This window comes from Scyliorhinus canicula, chromosome 3, assembly GCF_902713615.1.
Source record: "Scyliorhinus canicula chromosome 3, sScyCan1.1, whole genome shotgun sequence".
Lineage (NCBI taxonomy): Eukaryota > Metazoa > Chordata > Chondrichthyes > Carcharhiniformes > Scyliorhinidae > Scyliorhinus > Scyliorhinus canicula.
Window position 1 is genome coordinate 117,625,223 of NC_052148.1, and position 15,544 is coordinate 117,640,766.

A 15,544-nucleotide genomic window follows, 5' to 3' on the forward strand; every position below is an offset into this window, starting at 1 on the left:
GTGTGGGGGATGGGGAGCACGTGGGCTCGGCGGCGGTGCTGGGGGCGGGGCGGACGGGGAGTCGCAGTGGGGCTGTAGCAAGTTTATTTCAGGAACGTATTGAGGGGGTTGGTTGGGTATTTATTGCCCCCTTTCCCTCCAGTTATAATTGAAGCAGGTGGTGTGAGCTTGCGGGGAGGGTATCAGCGGAGCCATGGAGTTTGAAGTGTCGGGGATCGGGGAGGAATGCGGCGTGTTCGGCTGCATTGCCACCGGCGAGTGGCCGACACACTTGGATGTGCCTCATGTTATCGCCCTGGGGTTGGTGGCTCTGCAACACAGGTAACACTGGGGGATAGGAGCAGCTGCTGTTGCAGCACAGAATCCCTTCCCAAAATGCGTGGCAACAGAACGAGCCATTTGCAAAAGAAGTTTCTGCAAACTGATTTGTTTTTCATGGTGCGTGTGGGTCAATTGAGCGAGAGAGAGAAGCATACTGTCTTTGTATTTACAAATACGCTGTTTAATAATGTAAAACACTGCAGAATGCTGGCAATCTGACATTTAAAAACAATATGCTGAAAGGCTCAGGTCAGGCAACTTCTCTGGAGAGTGCGAATGAAGGGTTAACCTTGTAGATTTTGCTTCTTTTCCTGGAATGTGGGCGTCGCTAACTGGACCAGCATTTATTTTCCTTAATGCAATGGGATGGTGAGTGACTTAGAGTTCCAAGCGGCAGTGTTTCCCTGTGTCTGTTGTCCTTGTCCTGTCCTTCTGGGCAACCTCGGCGAGTGAGTGGGCTGCATGAGTGCCCCCCCCCCCCCCCCCCACCATCTCCGTTGACCGCAAGCTTGAAATCAGGCTTGTTTATTAACCATGACCCCATGAATAAGATTAAATACATTTAATACATGCCACAGGGGCTAGCACAGGGCTAAATCGCTGGCTTTGAAAACAGACCAAGGCAGGCCACCGGCACGGTTCAATTCCTGTACCGGCCTCCCTGAACAGGTGCTGGAATGTGGTGACAAGGGGCATTTTCACAGTAACTTCATTGAAGCCTACTTGTGACAAGTGATTTTCATTTCATTTTTTTCACATATTTGTGTTATATAAAATGATTAAGCAGTTATATATTAATAGAACGATCATCAACTTCTTCAAATGGCAAATACAAAATACATATTAACAGTTTGGATGCAGAGGGAGTGCATGGCTCTTACAGTCATGTGTGCATTCAGCACATACCTCACTTGCCCTTGCTTTACATATCACTTCAGTTATACCGGTTGGAAAAAAAACTACATGGGCAGAAATCAGTGGAATGTAGCAACCCTGTGTGTGGACAATGTCATGGACTGCACTCAACCCAAATGGGCCTGGGTGACCCTTGGGCTGCAGGTTGCCCCACCACTGTTCTAGATGGTAGCGTTTATGGGTTTGCCTGCTGCTATATAAGGAACCTTGGTGTGTTCCCATCTTGTAGATGGTACATAGTGCTGCTACGTTGCATTGAGGGGGGGGGGGGGGGGGGGGGGAGTAAATGGCTCCCGGGGGCTGCTTTGTCCTGGATGGTCTCAAGCTTTAGTGTTGTTGGAGCTGCAGTCAACCAGGCAAGTGGGAGCGTATTCCATCACGTGCCTTGTGGATGAGCTTTGGTGAGTCAGGAGATGAGTTGATCACAGTAGGATTCCTCACTTGTTCTTGTAGCCACAGTATTTATATGACCATTTCAATTGAATTTTTGGTCTGTGGTAAACCCCCAAGATGTTAATCACGGGGGATTCAGCGATGGCAATGTCATGGGATAGTGGTTAGATTCTCTCTTGTTGGAGATGTCATTGCCTGGCACTTGTAAGACATGAATGTTACTTGTCAGCCCAGGTCTAGATATTGTCCAGGTCTTGCTGCATTTGGGCATGAGCTGCATCAGCATCTGATGAGTTGTGACGCTGAACATTGTGCAATTATCAGTGAACATTCCCACTTCTGACTTGTGGAAGGAAGGTCATTGATAGATGGTTGAGCCAATGACATTACCCTGAGGAACCCGTGCAGTGACATCCTGGAGCTGAGATGACTGACTTCCAACAACCACAACCATCTTGGTACTAGATATGAGTCCGACCAGTAGTGGGTTTTCCAGGAATTCACATTGACTCCAGTTTTGCTCCTTGATGACACACTCCAGGTGTAATGAGGTCAGGAGCTGAAGTATCCCTAGCAGACCCCAAACTGAGCATCAATGAACAGGTTTATAGGCAAATTTCTTTACCATGGGATATGGGCCCATCTAAAGTAACCATTTCAGAGGGCAAATAAGAGTGAATCACATTACTGTGGTTCTGGAGTCACATCTAGGCCAGACCAGGTAAGGATGGAAGATTTCCTTCTCTAAAGGATTTGTGAACCATACAAATTTTTACGCCAATCATTTCATGGTCATCATTAATCCAGATTTGTATTAAATTCAAATTTCAGCATCTTCTGTGGTGGGATTTGAACCTGGGTCCCAGAGCATTATCCTGGCCTCTGGATTATTATTCCAATGACATTACCATGATATCACTGCATCCTCTAATTGCTAAGCAAGTGTCCCTAGATTGCACTGTGGATTGGATTTGTTTATTGTCACGTGTACCGAGATACGGTGAAAAGTATTGTTTTGTGTACTGTTCAGACAGATCATTCAATACATTAATAAAATACACAGGGCAAATATAAATACACAATGTAAATACATAGACACAGGCATCGGGTGAAGCATATAGGAATGTAGTACTACTCAGTAGAGAAGATGTGTAAAGAGATCAAATCCGTCTATAAGAGGGTCATTTAGGAATCTGGTAGCAGCGGGGAAGAAGCTGTTTTTGAATCTGTTAATGTGTGTTCTCAGACTTTTGTAGCTCCTGCCTGATGCAAGAAGTTGGAAGAGTGAATAAGCTGGGTTGGAGTGGTCTTCTATTATGAAAACCCCTTCCATCACTGTGCTGCTGATAGAATATACTGATGAGGCGTTAATTGACCGGGTTGGATTTGTCCTACTTTCTAATGTGCAGAACATCCCTGGGCAATTTTCCACATTGCAGGAATAGATGCCAGTGTTGTAGCTGTACTGGAACAGCATGGCTAGAGGCATGGCAAGTTTGGTAACACCCAAGTTTTCAGTATGATTGCTGGAATGTTGTCAGGGCCCATAGCCTTTGTAGCATTCAGTGTCTTCAGCCATTTATCATATCCTAAAACTTAGTGCAGAAGGAAGCCATTTGGCTCATCGAGGCTGCACCGGCCCTTCGAAAGAGCACCCTACTTAATCCCATGCCTCCACCCTATCCCAGTAACCCTTGATTTCATGTGGAGTGAATTGAATTGGCTGAAGACTGGCAACTGTGATGCTGGGGTTCTCTGAAAGAAGCCACGCTCCTGGTTGAAGATTGTAGCAAAAGCCTCGGCCTTATCTTTTGCATTGATGTGCTAGGTTCTCTCATCATTGAGGATGGAGATACTTGTGGAGCCTCCTCCTCCAGTGAGTTGTTTAATTGCCCACCACCATTCACTGCTTGATGTGGCAGGACCGCAGAACTTGGACCAGATCAGTTGGTTTCACTTGCTGCTTATGTTGTTTGGCATGTAAGTAACCCTGTTGTAGCTTCATCGGGTTCACACCCCATTTTTTAGGTAAGCATGGTGCTTCTGCTGGCATGCCCTCCTGAACTCTTTTTATTGAACCGAGCTGATCCCGAGTGTGAGTTGTAGCTAATGGTGGCGTGGAGGATATACCAAGCTGTACGTTCAGTGGCGAGCAGGTGGGTTGGAGCTGGCAGCTGCCGGTGTGGGGTGGGGGGGGGAACCTCCACCCAACTGTCAGGCCAAAACTGTACACGGCTTCGGTCACCCTGCTATCAAAACTGGGAGATGTGGGGAGTGTGGTGTGTGTTCGGTGCAGGTGAGTGCTAGACACCCGGGAAGGGGGGGGGGGGGGGGGGGGGGGGGGGAGAGGGGGGGGGGCGCTGCTGAGTGATCGATGTTGGTGGGCCAGGGAGGCAAGAACATAAGAACTAGGAGCAGCAGTAGACCATCTGGACCCTCAAGTCTGCTCCGCCATTCAACAAGATTGTGGCTAATCTTTTTGTGGACTCAGCTGCACTTACCTGCCTGCTCACCATAAAACTAAATTTCTTTGCTGTTCAAAAATCGATCTATCTTTGTCTCAAAAACATTCAGGGAATTTCACAACCCCTTGGGCGAAGAAGTCCCTGTTCAACTCAGTCCTAAATTCTTCCCCCTTATTTTGAGGCTAATCCCCCTAGTTCTAGTTTCACCCGCCAGTGGAAACCACCTCCCTGCTCTATCTTATTTATTCTCTTCATAATTTTATACGTTTCTATCAAATCCCCCCCCCACCCCCCCCCCATTCATTCTTCTAAATTCCAATGAGTATAGTCCCAGTCTCTCCTCTTTAGCCAATCCTCTCCACTCTGGAATCAATCTAGTGAATCTCCTCTGCACCCCCTCCAGTGCCAGTACATCCTTTCTCAAGTAAGGAGACCAAAACTGCACAATACTTCAGGTATGGCCTCACCAGCACCCTAGACAGCTGCAAAATAACCTCCATGTTTTTAAACTCCCGTCGTCAAGCAATGAAGGACAAAATTCCATTTGCTTTCTTAATTATCTATTGCACTCCAAACCAACCTTTTGGGTGGCCTAAGCTGAAGGAGGGGTGGTTGGAGCTGGGGAGCTGCTGTTGCGTGCTTGGAGCTGTGGGTTTGAGGCTATGCTGTTGGGTGCTAAGAGCGGAGGGCGGAGGGCTGCCCAGATCTCGGGAAGGCAAAGTTTGCAGAGGTTGGAGAGGAGTCGGTGCCATGGTGAGTATGTAGGAGTGAGGGAGAAAATGTCTTGTGGGAGTGAGTACGAGTCTGCCTTGCGGGAAATCTTGGACTACTTATACTCACACACACACCAACGTACTCTCTCTCGCCTACATACACTGGCCCTCTCTCACTTTGGTCATTTTTTTATTAATTCCTCTTTTATTAACTTAAACATTTATTGCTATGTCATAATTGCACTTTTCCTTCAAACCCCGACTTTGTTTCAACTGTTGTACCAAACCTTACCTTTCCAAAATTTGCTCGTCGGCCCCTTAAAAAAGAAAATATGCAAATATGGGCCCCTGGGTGAAATGTTGGACAAGCTTAATTTCCATAAATGTCTTTTGAATAAACATTTTTGGCAGTTACAATAGTTTGTGAATTATTTGACTAGCTTCTACTTGGTGTAACTGTTGTTAAAATGGCTCCCATAAGAGCTCCTGAACCGATGAGACTCCATAGAGTCTTATTTGGTATAGAAAATCAGGACGTGTCTCACAAGATACAGATGTTTATACAATATATTTTAACAATTTTAAATTGCTAGTTGTACATTTATAGCATCACAATTCAGAGGTCCAGCACTGGCAAAAGTTTGTGAGGATCGGCACAAATAGCCGATTATCAGTTAAGCTGACAATGAAATATTCAGCTGATTAAATGAAAAGAGTCCTGATGAGGAACGAATAATCATCAAAAGGACATGGAGGTTGTTTTTTTTCCCTCAACTGCAATCCATAAATCCCCAAGTCCAGTAACTAATTTCGTCTTACTGTTTTTGGCTGCCATTTTCTTCAAAGTTGGAAGTAGCTGCAGAGCTTATTTTCCTCCAACTATGTTGGGGTGACACAGTGGTTAACACTGTTGCCTCACAGTACCAGAGACCTGGGTTCGATTCCGACCTCTGGTGACTGTATGGAGTTTGTACATTCGCCCCCTGTTTCCTCCGGGTGCTCTGGTTTCATCCCACAGTTCAGAGATGTGTAGGTTAGGTGGATTTGCTAAATTGCCCCTTGGTGTCCAAAGGTTGGGGTTACAGAAATAGGATGGGGATTTGGTCTCGGTAGAGTGATCTTTCAAAGGTTCAGTGCAGATTCAATCGGCTGACTGGCCTCCTTCTGCTCTGGATTCTATGATTTGGAAATCTCGTGAGTTTGGTTGGTTGGGTGATAGCACATGAGGCTGTGTTCCGAGGAAAATAATCCCAACCTATCCAATCTCCGTGCCTACACTTTCCTAGCCCTGGCAAAGTTCTACTAAACCTCTTTTGCACACTCTTCAGAGCAATTACATCCTTCATGTAATGTGATCAGAAATGCACACAATATTAAGTCATGGCCTCACCAGTGTTTTAGACAATTCCACCATTGTATCCTTCTGCATTATCTTCACATTTGAACGAGGCATTGAACTGCAATGCCATGTGTTCTAGTAGACATGAAATACCCCTTCACAGTCAAAAGAAAAGCAAGATGCTTTCCCAGTGTTCTAGCCAACATTCATCCCTTAACCAATACTACTGAAAGGTGATTAACTGGTTGTACATCTTGAATATGGAATATTGCTGTGTCCATTGGCTGCTGCATTTATCTATATAAACAAGTGACTGTAGTGTTTTGTGGATGTCCTGAAGGTGTGAAAGGTACAATATAAATTTGAGGTGTTTATCTCTTCTATACTGAAATTTGCCAGCCCATTGTACATATTTGTCATGGAACTTCACCATTCGTTATCAGCACTACGATAGCTGGAATGCCTTATGGCAAACCATGCAATCACAATCAGATAGGAAAGTTCTGGATTCAAGGTCATCAACCTGAAACATTAATTTCTCCACAGATGCTGCCTGACTTGTTGACTATTTTTAATTTCAGATTTCCAGCACCTGCAGAATATTTGTTTTGTGCTGTTGCAGATAGTTGAAAGACTGATGTGAACAATTTTTTGTACATGAAGGCTGCATTATGGGTGTTGCAGTTTTCAGCCTCCTATTGTCTATTCGTTTACCCACATGCACAATGAAAATCTTGCAGAAAATTTGTAAAAATACAAGGTAAAAAATACAAGGTTAAAAACTATCAGGATTGATCCACCCGAAAGATAAACATTGTGGGTGCGATCTGATGGACATGTTTCCCATTTGTGGTGGGTTTTGCTGGCAGTTTCACCCTGGCTCTGTCGGCAGGTTCCCCACTGTTGTATAAACCAGACTTGTCATTTTTTTAGGTGCTGGAGAGTTCCTCCCCAGTCAAGCTCACACTTAGTGTTATTTTCATCACTGGGGAGCTGAATCCGCTGGCCAGTTCTTCCAAGATCAGGCCACCATTTTACAAGGGTGCCCTGATCTCTAGGTGGGCTTGTGGGCCCAACCCTGCCCATTGGCAATGCCACCCCCCACACATATGGTATTACCCACCCCGCTATGGGGTTGCTGCGGGGACCCCCTTTTTCAGGCCTTCCCACACCCCCTTTTGGGGGCTCATGCTCATTTATACTCTTCCTGCACCCCTCCACCTTCTTTCTTGGGCATGTTCCCCTTCAGGCCCTGACCCTTGGCAGTGCCACCCTTGCAATGCTCCTGCCAGCTTTTCAGTGCCATTATGGCACCATGGCAGTGCCAGCATGGCAGTGCCATGGTGCCCATATTCAAAGGGTAGTGTTGGGGCCACCCTGCCCTGTTCCTGACCATCCAGGGGCCTTTGATGGCCCGGGTGTACCCCTGGATGCCATTCTGCCTGATCCATGTGGGTGTGGACTACTACCGAACGGTGCCCAGTTGGGATCTCCCTGGGGAGGCCAGTAAATGCCGGGATCCCGATAGATCCCTGGTCAGCACACCTAAAGCGTGTTTTAAATCTACCTAGGCGTGCGAGGCTTGGTCCTGCCCATTGTGCACAGGATTTTGATTGCGATGTCTTGCAAGGTGTACTGGCTGTCGGGAAGCCCGCGGGGATGCCTCCCCCAGCAGCTACAGGCTGCGTCGCGCTCCCATTCGGGCACAATGCTGGTAGATCGTGTCCCACATTTGCAGCACATTTAAAAAAATTTATCTTCCAGCAAAAGGACTTTATTTAATATTTCCAGCATTAAATATATATTTTGAGCTATTGGCGCGTGAGCTGGGTTTTCTTGCACCAGGACCTGAGGAGTTTTTTATATTTATCTAGAGTCAGTCAAACATTCGAACCACGATGAATGGTCATTTGTTCAGGTACTTGACAATATATCAGTAACCGCTTACCAAGAAATCCAAGTCTACTGCAGAAAAGAAGGAGGGAAAGCATAGTCATGTAAGTAAGCAAAAATGGCAGGTTTTTGGGAGGGAGGGAGGATGGGAGGAAAAACAAGCAATTCTAATCTACTGTGGAAGTTAGAGCAAAATATATGTAAGAGGCAGGGATAAGAAAAACACATTTAAAAGTGGGTGATAGTATTTTGGAGATATCATAATTGTGTATATAACAGCGTATAATGTTTTTATGTGGTCAGTCAGCTGATGCATTATTTTAATAAATTAGCTACATTAAAGGGTTGGTAGAACCGCTATCATGTTTGTACTTCAGTGGGAATGTAATAATCCTGGAAATTATACTTTAACTTGAGACTCCTCGTGCTTTGCATCACAGGAAATCTATTTTTTATTCCTTCAACAATAATGTTGACCCTAGAAACATTATTCTAGATTCCAGAGCAAACAACCGGTCAGGTGAAAAGTACCTCTGACTGCTAGTGTGAGTAAATGACCGGCTACATGAAGATAATTTCACCGACTGCCCATGAAGCTCACCATTGTGCTTGTATCATTTCTGCATTGGAGCACTGGAGTAGAATTTTTATTGAAAAGGAATGAGAATACAGTATAACCATATTCAAAAACAAATTTGCAAGATTAATTCCCTAAATTTAGAATGTCTGAAAATGTGATCTACGATAGATATGCCATTTTCTTTGGTTTAGTGCACAACATTCTTTTTGAAGCTAATCTGGATACTCTGAAATAACTTGGATATGTTAACGGGTTATTGCTTTGGAGAGTCCGTGGTTTGACGGCCACCCAGGAACATATGTTGTGTAGTAATGCTGGTTATTCTTTACTGATAAATGGGTTTTATTTAGCATTCTAATAGTTGTACTACAAAGTCCAGTGTGTTACATCCAGAGTTCTCTTTTTACTGATTAATATATTTTGCACATTAGTTTCTAACTTGCATTGCAGGAGAATTGATATCTTGAAAAATATGCTATTTTCCCTTCCACCTCCAGATATAAAAACTTAATTTCCTCAAATAACAGATAATTAACAGTACTAAAACATTGTAAAAAGAGAGACCATGTTGCTGAAGCTTTTTGTCTTTCACTCATCAGGGCAAATGCAAAAATGTCAAATTTCTCACAATCACAACAATTTGTAGTATACAAGAGAAAAGGATGCTGGTTTGTTGGCTGACGCATTGCCATAAAGAAAGCAACAGGGAATTAAGGTTCCCCATGGTTCCAAGTTGTTCAAGAAAGATCATGGTTTGAACATTGTATGAGTGGAAAATCCCACCATCCAATGCAAAACGTATACTGTTGGTGGTGATTCTGCAATTAGACAGCACTTGCTGAACAATTGTGTGCTAATAGCTGCACTCAAAAACAATTTAAGATAATCAGTTGAGCTTGTAACGTGGCTCTTTTTCGCTCTCTAGGAGCACCATCTATTCATACACGGGGCCCATTCTTTGCCAAAAGAAGGAGCATGTTGAAGTATTGTGTATTTAAAAAATAAAACATAGGGAACTTATAGTTTCTCATTGATTTCTCCATGGCAGCACCTCTGCCAATCGGAGTCAGCTTGCCAACCAATCGGCACCCACTTGCCCTGTAATATAAATAGTCGTGATTATTTGAAATTTGGCGTTATTGCACCTAAACCTGATGAGTGCAGGACAAAAATGTTCAGCGCAATATTCAGTTCCAACAAACATAGCTGTCTCGACTCCCGAGAGAGAAGATTTCTCAAATTTCACTTTGTATATGCCTCACACCTTTCCTCCACGACCCGAAATTTCAAGATTCTATTATAACAAAACATTAAACACCATTGAAAAAACACCAATCTTATCTCTTTAATTCAACCTGTATAACTTTGGAATTTTATTTCTTTTTTTATAAATTTAGAGTACCCAATTATTTTTTTTCCAATTAAAGGGGCAGTTTAGCGTGGCCAATCCACCTAACACAAATCTTTGGGTTGTGGAGGTGAAACCCATGCAGGCACCGGGAGAATGTTCAAACTCCACATAAAACAGTGACCCAGGGCCAGGATCGAACCCGGGTCCTCGTGCTGTAGGCAGCAGTGCTAACCACAGCGCCACCATGCCGCCCTCCTTTTTATTTCTAAGGTACTGCCAACTTTTCCATAGTCTGTTCAAAGGAGAATCCTCTGGGGACCTGGGTTCAAATCCCACGACAGTAAATGGTGATATTTGAGTTCAATTTTTTTAAAACTGGAATTAAAAGTCTAATCATGAAACTGTTGCTGATTGTCATAAAAATCATCTGGTTCAGAAATGGCATCTGCTACCCTTGCCTGGTCTGGCTTACATGTGACTCCAGACCCACTGGAATGTGATTGACTCTTGAATGTCCCCTCAAGGACAGCTAGGGATGACAGTAAATGCTGGCCTAGCCAGCGATGCCCACTTCCTATTAACATTTTCTCACAAAAAGAGTAATATTGGTTTGAGTATTTCAGTTTAAAGTTTCTGAAGGTTGGCACTGTTGCCTCAGTGCCGGGGACCTGCGTTCAATTGCAGCCGTGGGTGATTGTGTGGAGTTTGCACGTTCTCCCCATGTCTGCATGGGTTTCTTCCAGGTGCATTGGTTCATCCCTTGGTCCAAAGATGTGCAGGTTAGGTGGATTGGCCATACTAAATTGCTCCTCCATGTCCCCAAGATGTGTAGGTGGGATGCTCTTTTGGTGGGTCGGTGAAGACTCGATGGGCCAAATGGCCACCTTCTGCATTGTAGGGACTCAGTAAATTTCATTTTTATGTTGCAGTCCATGATAAGATGGAGGGCCTAAAAGTTTCGAGCAATAGTATGCATGAACATTACATGTACTTGAGTCATAGTTATTTACAGCACCGAAGGAGGCCATTCAGCCCACAAGTCCCAGGAGGCCATTCAGCCCATCGTCCCACTCTCCTGTTTGATCTCTGTACGCCTTCAGGTTAATTTCCTTCAAGTGCCCATCCCAATTTATTTTTGAATTCATTGATTTTGGGAGCAGTGAGTTCAACTTCAATTAGCACTTGCTGTGTTTAAAACAAAAATTCTTTGATTGTGTGGTGATCAGAACTGGATGCAATACTCCCAGTTGTGGCCAAACTAGACCATAACTTCCTGCTTTTGTACCCATGCCTCCATTTATGAAACCCAAGATCTCGTGTGCTTTGCTAGATCTGCCACCTTCAAAAATGTATGTACTTGATGTATACGTAGCCACAAGGTTCCTCTGTTCCTGCGCACTTCGTAGAACTGTGTCAGTGAGGGTATATTGCCTCCTTTTAGTTTTTTCCTAAAATTCATCGCCTCGCATTTCTCTAATTACCACCTGTCCTTTATTCTAACCAGTCCCATGTCATGCTCCAGAGATTCATGCTCCAGAGATTCTTTCATCTTCACCTATTAAGTTTGATAACATGGTGTGATTTAACAGCCGTGTTGTCCCCAGCACGGATCCGGGCCTGCTGGTAAAATAACCGGAGAGGCCAAAATCTGGATTTGTGCCAGATGCAAATTGGGTTGGAGATCTAATCGGCTTGTTCCCGTTGGTGGATTCCTGATCTTGCCCAGTTGTGGCGAGACACCAATTACCAATCTCCATCTCATTAGCTAGATGAAAGTTCAATCTAATGGTCTCCTGGATCTAACTGACTTTCCAGCGAGAGGTCACGTGGGCACCGGTTAGCGCTCCTTTTTAAAAACGGAAAGCTGGAGCAGTGACTACTGAGGAGGTGAGTAGCCATTTCCATTCCGTTGCATGCAGCCTTGAGGGCACTGTTGCCCCAGTACTTTTGTGGGGGAGGGGGCAGTCACTTTAACTCCCTTTGACTGTGAGCAGCCTCTAGCTGCACAACTGAAGGTTATTGTTAATAAGGAATTGGCATTGTTGTCATGTGAACACTTCAAAGTTCCCTAGTGCATTCTCGTAGGTCAACGTGCCATGTCTCAGAAGAGTGTTATTGCCTAGCATTCCAATCAAACTGAGGCCTGAACACTTTGCGTGAACCCTGGGGGTGTCAGTACCACAGAGGCAGCAGCCAATAGTAAAACACCCAAGTGCTGACTGCAGCACTGGGAAAATTGCTGCTGGACCAGAGGGTATATATGTGGATCAGGCTGGGCACCGGAGCACTGTCTCCCGGGTGTGTCCGGCAGGGTTCTGGAGTCTAGGGGGTCCTGCTGTGGCTGGGTGAGTGTGCAGGATGGGGTTCTCCAGCATAACTGGCTCGGTGGAAGGCACTGCAAGAAGACAGGACAGATGTGGATGGGGGGGGGGGGGGGGGGGGGGGGGTGGATGGGGATGGGGATATCAGCCCTGGGGTGGAAGCATTAACTGTTGATCTCTCACCAATAAGTGGCAGATACTAACATAGATGGTGTTGACTGCACAATGGCGGCCCTTGAGGTGCAAGTGTCAGTCCAGACACCAAAGAATGCAGAAGCAGCATTGACGCAGGATGGAGGCGGCACCCCATGTGCAGAAGGTCACTGCACATACTGCAGACCTGGCCACCCATCCGGCCAGTGAGAGACCTGGAGGGGGCCACCAGCAATGGGTCGTGTGAGGAGATGACGGTTGGCATGTGCCACAGAAGGCTCCGTCTCAACAAAGAGACGATGCGGCACCTGTGCCATGTCCTTCTGGACTTTGCACCCCTTGGAGGAAGGTGCCTGCTCCTGGTGGTCATGACTGTCACCGCAGCCCTGAACCTTTTATGCAACGTGTTCATTCCAGGGACTTGTGTGGCATTTCCCAAGGTACAGCCTACCAGTGCATCCATGAAGCCACCTATTCCCGGGCAGTTGTCTATGCTTTGAGCTGGACCAAGCCCATCAAGCTGCCTGGGCAGCAGGATTTTCTGCCATCACTAGGATGCCCTGGTCCAGGTGTAATAGATGGCATGCATGTCGCCTTGTGTGCACCAATGGCATCGGGGAGTGCCCTTGATTAACGGGAAGGGATTCCACTCCCTGAATGTTCAACTTGTGTGCAACTACTATCCTCCGGATCATGCATGTGTGTGCACACTTCCAAGGGAGTGTGCATTGCCTTCAGGGAGGCAATGGCCTAATGGTATTGTCACTGGACTAATAATCCAGAGATGTTCTGGGGACCAGGCTTCAAATTCCACCACCGAAGATGGTGAAATTATTATTTTTTTAAAAATCTTGAATTAATAATGACGATAGGTTTAAAAATCCAGCTGGTTCACCAAAGGAATCTGCCATGCTTACTGGTGTGGCCTCTGTGATGTAGTTAACTGCCCATGCATCCCATAGAATAATTTGGTGGGGGGAGAAACCTTCTTTGTTATTTCATCAGAGTCAATTTGCCTTTTACAAATTTGTGCTGAATTAATTTGAATTTAATTTGCTTGAATTAATTCAAACCTCTCCAAGTGCCTGTCGAATTTTCTCGTCTTGATTCTAAAATCTTTTTCGTTATTAACGTTAACTAACTGGCTTGTAGTTCAGTCCTTAAATAAGGGCTCACATTTGCCACTCCTGAATACTCTGCCACGTTCCCTGTATCTAGGGAAAATTGGACGATACTTGAAAACCTTTATGCTATCCCCATCCTTCAGAAACCTGGAATGCAAGCATTTTCACCATGTGATTTATCTACCCTAAAGTACCCAGCCCTTTCAGTACCACCACCCTCTCCATCTACTATCCATTTTCCAGATATATCATATTTCTCTTCCTTGGTAAATATAGATACAAAGTACTCCTATCTAGCCTTGTCCTGCGCCTCCTACATCATCTCCTTTCCACCTAATAGGGTCCACTCCATGTCTTACTACCTGCTTATTGTTTACATGCCAGTAGAAGATTTTCAGGTGCTATCGCCTTATTGTTTACATGCCAGTAGAACATTTTCAGGTGCTATCGCCTTATTGTTTACATGCCAGTAGAAGATTTTCAGGTGCTATCTCCTTATTGTTTACATGCCAGTAGAACATTTTCGGGTGCTATTGCCTTATTGTTTACATGCCAGTAGAACATTTTCAGGTGCCCTTTTATGTTGATGTTTTGATGTGGAATCGGCGGCACAGAGTGACCATAAGGAAACCGTAGATAGGATACAAAACTTTGTTTAATGACGTAGCAATTTCCCTATTTTACTCCCCAAAGGGTTCTCCCCACCCGGCCTTCATGTAGGCTAGGGTTTTTATACTATGCAGGCTCACCTTGTTAAGGGGATGCCCCGCCCTGTTATCGGGGAAGTTATACTCCGCTGAGGTCACGGGGAGCCTGGTGGTCCATACCCTGTGACCACCATGAGAGTTGTAACAGCTTTTATTTATTTATTTTCTAAATTTTAGAGTACCCAATTTAAGTTTTTTTTCAATTAAGGGGCAATGTAGTGTGGCCAATCCACCTACCTGTACATTTTTGGGTTGTGGGGCGAAACCCACGCAAACACTGCGAGAATGTGCAAACTCCATACAGACAGTGACCCAGAGCCGGGATCGAACCTGGAACCTTGGTACTGTGAGGCAGAGTGCTAACCACTGCGCCACCGTACTGCCCTGAGAGTTGTAACTGTTGACCACAATTCTATTCTCCTCTTTGCAGTCTTATTTTTTCCCCTTCACCTCCACTCTAAAGCTATTGTATTTGACCTGAGTCTCACTTTGAAAAATTAATCTGACATGCAAGATGAACCATTTTTTGTGTACTTATAATCTCTATCTCTGTCAGCATCCAATGAACCCTGTCTTTGGTTCCCACCTCTGTTCGGATGTACCTAGCTAGCATCTCCTCCTTAAAAATCACTCATTGTTCCATTACAGTTCGTCCTGTCAGTTTTGATTCCATTTAACCCAGACTAAATCAGTTTGCACTGAAATCCTCTGATCGAAATGCTCTGCTTTGAGGCGGATTCTCTGGCTCCCCAGTCATTGTTTCTCGATGTCATTCACTGGTGGCTGAATTCTCTTGCCCTGCTGCAGTCAATGGGAATTCCCACTGAAGCCACCCCAATACCGCGGGAAATCCCCAGAGAATCCCGCTGGCCTCTATCGTTCCTTGCTTTTCACATTGGAACAGGAGTAGACCATTAGCCCCACAAACCTGTCCCGCTATTAATGAGATCCTGGCTGATCTGTGACCTAACTCTATATTCCTGCCTTTGACCCATATCTCTTAATATCTTGCTTCACAAAAATCTTATCTATCTCAGATTTAAAATTAACAACCAATTACATCTGGTTATTGTGGGAGAGAGTTCCACAACTCTACCAGCCTTCGAGTGCTTCCAAACATCTCTCCTGAACAGTCTAGCTCTAATTTTTAGACTATTTCTTCCCCCCCCGGGCTCGGAAATCTCCAACCAGTGGAAATAGTTTATCTTTATCTATGCTGTCTTTCCCTGTTAATGTCTTTAAATACTTCGATCAGATCACTCCTTAACT

General features: G+C 45.0%; 1 protein-coding gene across 3 annotated transcripts in view; it reads left to right on the forward strand.

Moving 5' to 3' along the window:
- Positions 1-50: 50 nt before the first annotated feature.
- Positions 51-15,544, forward strand: part of ppat (phosphoribosyl pyrophosphate amidotransferase) — a 95,619-nt gene continuing 80,125 nt past the window's right edge. For 2 of the 3 annotated variants that reach the window (XM_038791131.1, XM_038791132.1), the window contains exon 1: positions 51-321. In XM_038791131.1, the coding sequence (XP_038647059.1) occupies positions 194-321 (128 nt within the window). In that variant the 5' untranslated portion in view covers positions 51-193. Of the gene's footprint in view, positions 322-8,020; positions 8,144-15,544 lie in introns of all 3 variants that reach the window. The other variant, XM_038791133.1, reaches the window with a different exon arrangement.